Source organism: Ipomoea nil, unplaced genomic scaffold (genome assembly GCF_001879475.1).
Source record: "Ipomoea nil cultivar Tokyo-kokei standard unplaced genomic scaffold, Asagao_1.1 scaffold1407, whole genome shotgun sequence".
Classification (NCBI taxonomy): Eukaryota; Viridiplantae; Streptophyta; class Magnoliopsida; order Solanales; family Convolvulaceae; genus Ipomoea; species Ipomoea nil.
In genome coordinates this window covers 5,139,820-5,150,475 of record NW_017617835.1, presented here as the reverse complement: position 1 = coordinate 5,150,475, position 10,656 = coordinate 5,139,820, and the positions used below count along the sequence as shown (strand labels likewise).

The following is a 10,656-nucleotide window of genomic DNA, read 5'->3' as shown; positions in this document are numbered from 1 at the left end:
GAGTTGATCCTATATAGCTTCATGGTTACGAATTGATCGGAAACACATCAATTCCGTCAACAAGACAGTGAAGCCGTGCATGATAATTGAACTGTTCATTTATATTAATTGTAAAGAAGTAAATTTACACTTCAAGAATCGAATTAAAAGATCGACTGATGGTGTTGAATCTAAATCATTGATGAAATGATTTCAATTCTTCATGAAAAAGAGAAAAAGTTAATTTGAAAGGGGAAGGAAAACTATACAAGAATACCATAAAATTCCAGAACTTTGGTGGTGATATATGATTAGAATCCGGCCATCATCACCGGAGAAGAAGGCAGGCGATATGCATAGGCATACGCAAAAGCCAAAAGAGAAGCATACATATTTTATGAGTGGGTGAGGAAAGGGTATCATTTTATAGAAGTTTTGGGCATAATAATCGGAAGATAAGGTGACATCTGTCACCCCCTAAAACTTTGCGTAATTCATACAATCACTGGCCTAGCTTTATTATTGGATACTTTTGTTTTATGCAATATCTTTTTTCTTTTTGAATCATATTTAAACACGTAATCTTGTATATTATAAGATTGGGAATGGCAAATCTACGAAGATTTGGTAAATCCAGTAGTTCAAACAGTCACAATTCTCCATTTTTGGCTTATTTATTGGATCAAAATCATGAGTGGAATGTGCCCCTCATTGAACAACATGCACTTTGTGGAACGGCACACTAACCTAATACTTAAAACCCAGTGTCCCGTTCTTATGTGGGCTAAATTCTCTATGATTGTAGTCGTTATCTTAACTCTATTCATGACGGTAGGATCCAGTTCACTAGTAAGGTTAACAACAAGATTGCCCATGAACTAGTTAAGACTGAGAAAGCCGTTTCGTTGTACGGGGAGTGGAATGATGTCCCACCCCGTTCTTGAATTGATTTCTTTATTGAATTAATATTTGTATCCCTTATTTTCAAAAAAAATTATGAATCGTATCTTATGAATTTGTCTTCATTCTTCAAGTGGTAAATCCAGTAAATATTGTTTTGAGATTCAATATCAAACTATATCTTTATGTCTTATGAAGAGGTAAATCAAGCAACACCAACCAGGCACCAAACTATACATTTCTATGCACAAAGAGCTTGACTCTATGAACCCACCCCAGATATATGAGGTAAATCAAACCCATCTTAAAAACAAGTTTAAAAGCTAATCCTGTAAGCAAGTTTGAAGTAAAACTTTTCATCCCTATACCAGTCCCATAAAGGCTAATCTTGTATATATATTGACATATTGTTACACTTGTTTATTTCTTCAAGAAAAACGTCATTTTACAATTGAATCATACACCATGAATCGACAGATTATTTTTTCTGCCAATTTTGTCATCGAGGCCTAAAGAAAAAAAAAAAAACAAAAACAAAAACAAAAAACTATACGAGGAAAAAGCAAGAAATTATCAAGACACATCTATGGTGTCCAAAAAAAAAGAAAAAGAACTTGAGATGACATGAGCCAGAATGTCCAAGTAGGCACCCATGTATATATATAGAGCTAGCCACGAGAGATAATACGTGTGTAAAGGAACTCGTTCCACGTGTCAGGAAGTCCAGGAAGGCACCAATGTATACAATCGGCATAGGTAGCAGGATCGGCCTGCTGTTCAAGAGTTAACATTTTACCCTGGCGAATGGTATGCACTGAAGTATGTGCATCTTTTCTATACTCAGAAAGCGTCGTAATGTTGAGGAAATAAACTGGGACTTTCATAGTTTCTGTTATATTTGATGCCACCACAAACAGTCTCTTGTCCGTACCGATATTTAGGTACATTGTTGTGTTCAGAATTGGGGTTGTCTCCTTGGCACATTTTATTCCATCCGGATTTTCCCAATCCAAACTCCTATTCCATCCAACAATTACCCATAAGTTATAAAACAAAATCACTTATACAATGTTACGAATTTTTCCGTAAATCAAAGATAATATATATATTGCAGAGCTATATAAACATACTTGATATGAAGGGGAGACATGCTCATGAAGAACACTTGAGTTTTATTTGGATCCACGTTTTCCTCCACCCACTTAGCCCAAGTAGACAACACCCTCCCATAAGCAATGGGCCTCGGGACCTCATCGTACTCGGTCGCGCCCTCGTCAAACGATCCACGGCTGCATAGTTTAGTCCAAACTCATAAGAACCGGTAAATTATTCTGTGGACTTAAAGTAGACCTGTGTCCAAAAATACATAATTTACATACTAAATGTTCACAAATACATATATACTTACAGAACTTTCATGGCAAAAGTGTTCATCCACCATATGTATGTATTGAAGATGAGATAGTCCACATCTTTCCAATTCTGACCATGCTTCATGATTGACTCGGGCATGATGATCCGGTTCAAGATGCTATGCATAGTCGGGTCATCCGAGTTCGACTCGACCAAAAATGGAGCCCAGTAGAATTCAATTGTAGCATTATAATTCTAAAAAAAAAAAATGTTAACATCAAGATTATTACAAATTAGACAACCCTTTCACCTTATTCATAAAGCTAAGGCATTGTTAGCAAAGGGTAGCCCACCTACCATTGGAAAGCTTAATTGTCATTAAAATACCCAATTTTACCAACATTAGGTGAACGATTAACTAATTAACTAATCCACCAATATTTGAAGCTACACATTATACAAATAAAGTAATTAGTAGGATTTGTCTTGATCTCTTGGACTAATCCCAACAAAGTTAACATTTTTAGTATTTTCTGTTTCATCTGTTTTGCATATGGCACCTGATATTTTCACTATTATAGAACTAATTTAGATTCAACATAGTTCATACTTATTATTTACCATCTTTGTTTGATTTACCATTTTTTTATGCTACAACATCATGTCTAATCATTTAAATCATTAGTCATTATGATAAGCAACAAATAAAGTAGAATTAGTGTCTTATTTAACAATGATTATGTTCAAGGAAAACGTAGAACTAAACTATTTGCAATATAAACTTTCAAAAAAAAAAACTATTTGCAATATAAAAGAATTAAAGTGTAAAAAGAGAAAGAAAATGACCTCGATTCTGAAGATAGACAAAGAGCCAGTCTTGGTCAAGCTTTTCCTCCCTGGAGGGGCAGCTGATTGGACCAAACAGACCATTGATTCCCATTGATTCCTATTCAGAGAATCTCCAACAAACATCAGCCTCTTGTTCCTCAATTTCTCCAGCAACAACTTTGGCTTGAACCTAAAACCAGATTTAGATTAAGGATTAATTAAGATTAAGGATATGATGGATTATTCCTCGGACACCAAACACTAATCCTCCCACCTAATGATAGACTGATAGTCACAAATTCGGTCGGGACAGGATGCGGGACCCGAGATCAGGAATTTTGCGTTTTGTGGGCCAAAGTTAAGGATAAAGAGATTAAGATTAAGGATTGAAGAATGGATGTAGTGAGCTTACTTGGGTAAAGAACAATCTCTGGGTTGCCATCTCCAGTTCTGATATGAAGAATCTTTTCTTCCATTTCTCATGCAGGTGACCTGAGCTGTAAGAAACTCGCATTCTGGTTCTTTGTATAGAGGGTGGGTGGCCTCGTCGTAAACCCATTCGCCGGTGAAGAGATCGCAATCTTCCGGCGGCACTTCAACGCCGCCGTCTTCTTCTTCTTCTTCTTGTTCTTTGTCGTCACCCACCAGTTCAATCTTTTTCTCTTCCTCCTGCAATGGCTCCTCCTCCTCGTTCTCCACCACAGTTCTTGAACTTCTCTGATCTCCAATTTCGTCTTCTTTCTTCGCCGCCGTGGCGTTTTCTTGGACCGGACTTTCTTGGAGTTCTTGATTATCGGCCGCCGCCTTGGGCCGAGAAAACGGGAACTCCGCAATGGACTTCACGTCCTCATTGTACATGAAACACCCAAAGATGAAAACAGAGAACACCACCACGAAGATGGAGAGGTTGCTGTTCTTCCGGCCGGACTTCATACTGTTCAGCAGCACTGATGAGAGGAGCGGTGGCGATGTTTTCCGGCCGCCGCGGAAAGGATGCATGAGAAGGAGGTGAAAGATGGGAAGAGAGGGCGAGGAGAGGTGTAGAAATATAGAGAAAGACGAGAGCTATGAGAGGCTAACATAGTTGCAGTTGGGGGATTGAATTGGTGTTTGTTTAATGGCGGATTTGGTGAAATGGGGTTTTCTGCAAGGAACTGATTTGGTTATGGGTGGCTGGAAGGTTATTGTCTTCCTCTTTGGTTGAGAGATTTTTTTTTTTTTTTTTAATAAGTTAGAAAAAGAATATATTTCTTGTTAATTTCTGATCTGTTTCAAACTAACTCCACATGTTCCAGAAACGAAAGATGGGTTGCAGAAAAGAGGGGAGGAGTAATATTAAAGCAAGCATTCTTGGCTTTGATTGTTTATCCTTTTGACTGCCCTTTAATTTTCATCTTTTTGATACACCCCTACCCACATATAGTTTATATATATATATATATATATATATATATATATATATATATATATATAGAGAGAGAGAGAGAGGGGTTAATGTTCGACTTCCTGAGTTAGATGAAACATTTTATAAATGCACAAAAGTTACTACAATGCACACAATTAGATTGTGTGCATTGATACGAGACAAATTGCACACAATAATCTAGTGTATGTGCATTCGTGTAGTAGCTTGTGTGAATGGGCTCATTTGATTATTACTATATATATATATATATATATATATATATATATATATATATATATATAGGGAAAATGACACTTTTTACCCCTGAGTTATATACTTATAGCACTTTTTTCCCTTCAATTATTTAGGTAAGCACATTAGCCCCCTCAATTATTCTAAAAGTGGTGCCTTTTCCCCCTAATATATTAAATTGACATTTATACCCTTAAAGTAAATATTTTATTTATTTTATTACTCCAACAAATTATTGCGTATACGTAGGGATGACCACGGTTCGGTTTGAATTGAACCGGATACTAAAGCAATCGAATTAATAGTTTACGGTTATAATTCAGATCTAGAACCCAATATTTAAATGTCAATTTATTAAAATTTTGTATCAAAAAAATTGAATCTTGAACCGTGAACCGGCGGTTCCGGATCTGATTCGCGATTTTGAACCGTCTTTATTTTAAAATTTTATTTTTTATTTTAAAATAGTCTAAATTCAACAATAAATGTATTTTATTTTTTCAGTTCGGAACATGAACCGTCCGTTCCGGTTCACAATTTTAATAAACTCTAAATATCGAATTTCAATTCTAAATTGTAATTGGAATGTTTCGATTTGGTTGCTATAGTTTTTTTTTAGTTTGAACAAATTATGGTCATAATTTGTTGAAAAAAAAATTAAATATTTAGTTTAAGGGTAAATATATCCATTTAACATTTCAGGGGGGAAAACAACCACTTCAACAATTTAGGGGAAAAAAATGCTATAGATATATAACTCAGAGAGAAAAACTGCCATTTTCCCTATATATATATATATATATATATATATATATATATATATATATATATATATATATATATATATTTCAAATAAAAATGAGTTTTTTTTTTTTTTTAGAAAGTAGTGAAAGCATATAAAATTATAGAGTACATCTATTGGTATATAAAATTCACCTAAAGCTACAAAGTGTATCAGAATATATGTATAAGAGTACTCAAGACAATCACACTTTTATATCATCGGATACACTTTATATTTTTGCATGGTGTCAAGACCTTGTGGTCTAATGACATCCGAGTTGTACTCCCATATGAAAGGGAGTGGGTTCGAGTATCAGTGCTTCAGTTGGTTGAGAAAATAGTTTGGGTTCGAGTATCAGTGCTTCAGTTGGTTGAGAAAATAGTTTATGAACAGATACTACACTGTAATAAAGTCATGAATGGATACTACACTGTAATAAAGTCAGTAGCATTCAAAAAATATATATTTTTGCATGGTAAACTTTTAGTGTTTAAAAATTTATAATATTTACTAAATTAATTACCATCATATATTTTCCATGCTTTAGAGACATTTATCGTATTTTTTTTATAGTATTGTTTTTATAGAAAGCAGTGAAAACATATAAAATTATAAAGTACATCTATGATATATAAAAGACATTTGGTTAAGATCTACAACTCACCTAAAGCTACAAAGTGTATCAGAATATATGTATAAGAATATGTACTCAAGACAATTAACTTTTATATAATGGGATACACTTTATATTTTTGCACAGTAAACTCTTAGTGTTTAAAATTTTATAATATTTATTAAATTAATTGCCACCATATTTTTTCCAGGCTTTAGATATATTTATTCTCTATTGACAACTTACATTACTTCACATTTTTTTTACATAAAGTGTTGTTCTCACCTAATTAATTATATATATATATATATATATATATATATATATATATATATAGGATTGAAAGTTGGTAAGCAAATTACTATGCACTATATATCATCTCAAAGAGCTCTCACCATGCATGTGCACATGCATATTTTCTTACCCTCAAGATATTCTCAAGCATTTCACTTGTCAAAAATGTATCTTATGTTTTGAAAGGGCTGGTCAAGCGGATGGAACATGACCTATGTACCTAAACGTTACGAGTTTAATTCTTGCGAAGTTTATCTTATGTACTATAATTTACGTTAGGCAGTGATAATGAATTTTCGTTATCATTTAATTATTACTATAATTTAAATTTTATCATTTAATTACTAATAATTTATTTTTAATGAAGATGAATAATAGATCGCAATCATTAATATAATTACGAGACATGCCATTTCACATGGAGAATACAATTAATTAATATATATTTATTTAGGTATGTATATTCACTTTTTTTGTTTGGTTTAACTTTATAAATTAGTAGAGTTAGTTGGGGATTAGTTTATGGTATATAGGAAAGTCAATGCAATAGTTGTTTATATAGTACTAACATTTTGTTTCCTTTTTGTTATTTAAAAAAAATTTATTAACTGGAATTAGTTGATTAAAATGGTGCCAGTACACTAGTACAGATGACACCCCCTGATGATAAGGATATGGAATCAAAATAATATGAATATTTTATAAGGTCAAATTGTTTGGTGAGGTATTGGTTAGCTGATTCATAATACTTCTCTAAAGTATAGTTTTAATTAAACTTTTATTCGGATCGACATTATAAAATTTTATCATAAATAAATTCCAAACAAATGAATACTAGCATTTATTCAATCTAAATTAAAATTGATTTTGAATATGTGTTTTAATTAGAGAGATTTGAAATGATTTTCTAGAAATTTAATGATCCAAGGTATATTAGGGATTGTCAGTTTCACTACTTGATGGATGGAGGCTATTATAGATTTATTTCAGTGTAATCAGGTATGCAATGTTAAGCATATTCAAGCTAATATGTGTGCAGATTGGGGCGACCGGACGAGGAGGAAAATTCACATCCATTATTCGAGAGTGTATACGGATAAATCCAAGCAAACCACACAAGATCAGATATGTGAATTGCATTAAGAAGATCTTGTACAACAGACTCGATCAAGAAAATATTGCAAGAATAAAACTTATAAACACTACTAGAAAAATCACGAATCACGACGGAACGTAATCCGTTGTCAATTCGCGATGGTTTTTGCTACGAAACGTGTTTTGTCACGATTTTGCTTCGGAAATGGTGACGGAATTCAGTTCCGTAGCGATTTTTGGCGCAAAGTGATAAAAAAAAAACCCGGGAAAATTTGGTGCCCACATTTTGGTGACGGATTTTGCGACAAAATTAAGTTCTGTCACCACAACCGCGACGAAAAAGGCAACGACCGATGGTTCCATCGTGATTTTGTGACAGAATCGACGACGAAAATAAATTCCGTCGCGATATTTAGTGCAAAGTGAAAATATTCCAATGTAATCTTTACACCAAGGATTTAACGATATGATAGAAGTTGACAACGGAATACCCGTCGCGAATTATTTAACTCTTTGGGTGGGTGGGGTGGGGGGTAACATTGTCATGTTTTCAACAAGCATTCTAGATTTCTAGGGGTGCCAATAATTAGGTAATTTAATTAATTATATGACTAACATAATTCATCAATTTACTCTCAACTCCCAAACCAAACACACTGATAAAATGGATCTTTCTACCAACAACACCCAACCCCCCCCCCCCCCCCTCCCCCTACCTCAGACATCATTAAGGTTTCTTAATAATGATTAAGGTTAGGGTCAAGGTAGAACAAAAATTGGGATGGGGAATTATGGTTAGCTTTATGTTTCAGAGAAGTAAAGGCTACGGAAGCTTTTTATTCAATTTATGGGGAGAAAAAGAAGTCTGTACACCAACAGAAAAATCTGTTGGATGACAGTTACATCTCTTTTTTTACAAGTCAAGAATATACAAGTACTCAAAGAGTATAGATACAGTAATATATATATATATATATATATATATATATATATATATATCAGTTCCAACTACTATTCCTATGCTGCACTAGATTGTTGGGTACCAAGTACTATTGTATCGACTAACAACATTCACAATAATTTTTATTAATCAAAGGGAGTATCACGACTACTATTTTACTTTCCCCGAAAGGAGTGAGTAAAACATAATTCTCGTATCAAAAGATCACAAGTAAATTTTATTCTTATCAGATCAACACTCTCTCGGTCAAGCTCATCGCATAAAGTCTTTTTAGTGTTAGTTGTTACACAGAAGAAGTATAATTTACTCAATACACATTTTGATACAAACATTATTTAATTATTACAAGATTATATTCTCTCGTAACCCTAACATCAATCGATAACTAATTATACAATGAAAGAATCCCTCGTAAGTCGTAACCTAAAAATCAATAGACAATTCATTATACAATACAATGAAAGAAAAACAAGAAACTGCTTAACAAACCAACATTGGTTAAAACATGAGTCATAAAATGTTTGACGTTGTAGATCGCGAATACTACCTAGTAGATCTGAAATTAGATATATTGTTTTGACTTTTGAAGTTGGAAGAATAATCCATAGTTGTATAAACCTCACTTATTGAATATTCAATTTAAATACGATAAATATTTAATTAAAATTTTTTGTGTATTAATATTTAATATTTAATTTAAACTCAACTAGGCCACCATCAATCCATCATTAATATTTACATAATTCGAACTTGGTCAACCAAGACGAATTCATGCTCATATTATAATTTGTTATTATGCAAGATCGTGTTCAAGAGTTTTAATTTTAGTCTTTAAAAGTTAAAATGCTAAGCAAAATGAAAAAAAAAATAAAAAAAAAATACTTTTTCATAGGTGAGCCCCACTTGATAACTTGTAAAATTATTGTGGACCAGGGTTCATTTTACACGGTTAACAGTTATTTGCAGCTTTTATTGCATGTTATAGGCATCATACACATGTAATGTATATTAAATCTTTTTTTTTTTTTGAACATATAGAATAAATATTATAAAATTACTACTGAATGAATGAGAATATATATGACTTACCTATTGTTTATGTACATTAACATAGTGCACAATAAATGTTATTAAACATGATATGCATGTATTGTGATACTTATGTATATTAAGCTTTATTTTTACAAACATATAGAAGGAACATTATGAATCTACTATAAAATTAATGAAAATAGATGTAATATACATGCATTTTAGTGTTTATGTACATTAAAGTTTAGGTTTATGAATATATAAAATAAATATTATAAACATAGTATACGATAAATGTTATTAAATGTAATATACTGGTTGACATTGTTAACAACTTAATATAAAATGACATTATTTTGGATCAAGTTTCACCCTGCAATGTGGATCTGGTTCATGATATAGTTTGTGAATTAATGTGCAGTAGTTGGAAGGTTAACTCGAGAAATTTAGTACAATATATATAATCAAGGACACTTCAATGTCACAATTTTTTGTTTTAAAATATATTAATATTTTATTTTAAAAATGTATCCATATTCCATAATCCATACTACTCATACACATCAGCCCATGGGCCGATGTTTGGCCAACTTATAATCCATCTGAAAAGTTACATCTGAGGCCCAATAGATTAGTGTCAGTTCCTCGAGATTCCGTCTCTTAGGCCCAAATACTCCTAGCTAGAACAATTGCTATACCACGTATCAGAGTTTATATTGCAATGTAAATCTTGATACAAAAAGTATGTGTATTTTTTTTATTACAAAGGAAAGGGGACACCCACATATACACAATATTCGCCTACACTAAAGCTTGAATGCTAAACCTTCCATATAAAGAGCCAAATCGGACACCACTGGACCACAAGCCACTTGGTAAAAGTATATGTTTATTATTAACATATTTTGTATTTCTAATTAATTGTTTGTGTCTGTAAATAAATAAAGACACATAAAATGATAACTACAAACACATAAACTGTTGACTGTAAGTACAAAATATGTTAACTACAAACACATAATATATTGATTAATATATTATATGTCTCTTTGTGGGGGAGAATTCTGAGATAACCCGGATTCGATTCCCCTACAATACCTGAGTTATTGGACCAGTAAAACTACTATATAATTATTCTTCAAATTAAAAATTTTACAGGG

General features: G+C 32.5%; 1 protein-coding gene across 2 annotated transcripts; it reads right to left on the bottom strand.

Annotated features, from left to right (window-relative positions):
• Positions 1-1,274: 1,274 nt before the first annotated feature.
• LOC109186153 (protein ESKIMO 1) lies at positions 1,275-4,415 on the bottom strand. Of its 2 annotated transcripts, XM_019336077.1 has the most exons (6): positions 3,473-4,415; positions 3,079-3,250; positions 2,288-2,487; positions 2,010-2,168; positions 1,539-1,896; positions 1,275-1,483 (listed from the first exon to the last, which is right to left on the bottom strand). In XM_019336077.1, exons 1-5 carry the CDS (start codon positions 4,057-4,059, stop codon positions 1,548-1,550), a joined length of 1,467 nt encoding a protein of 488 aa, XP_019191622.1. In that variant the 5' UTR covers positions 4,060-4,415; the 3' UTR covers positions 1,275-1,483; positions 1,539-1,547. The 2 variants fall into 2 exon arrangements, with proteins under 2 accessions (XP_019191622.1, XP_019191621.1); XM_019336076.1 differs by having other exon boundaries at positions 1,275-1,896.
• Between the last annotated feature and the right edge of the window lie 6,241 nt (positions 4,416-10,656).

Coding starts and splice junctions, on each gene's coding strand:
- LOC109186153 (XM_019336076.1), bottom strand. CDS start 4,059: ATGCATCCTTTCCGCGGCGGCCGGAAAACATCGCCACCGCTCCTCTCA. Junction 2,488..3,078: donor TGTCTATCTTCAGAATCGAG/GTCATTTTCTTT, acceptor TTTTTTTTTTAG/AATTATAATGCTACAATTGA. Junction 2,169..2,287: donor ACTTTTGCCATGAAAGTTCT/GTAAGTATATAT, acceptor TAAACTATGCAG/CCGTGGATCGTTTGACGAGG.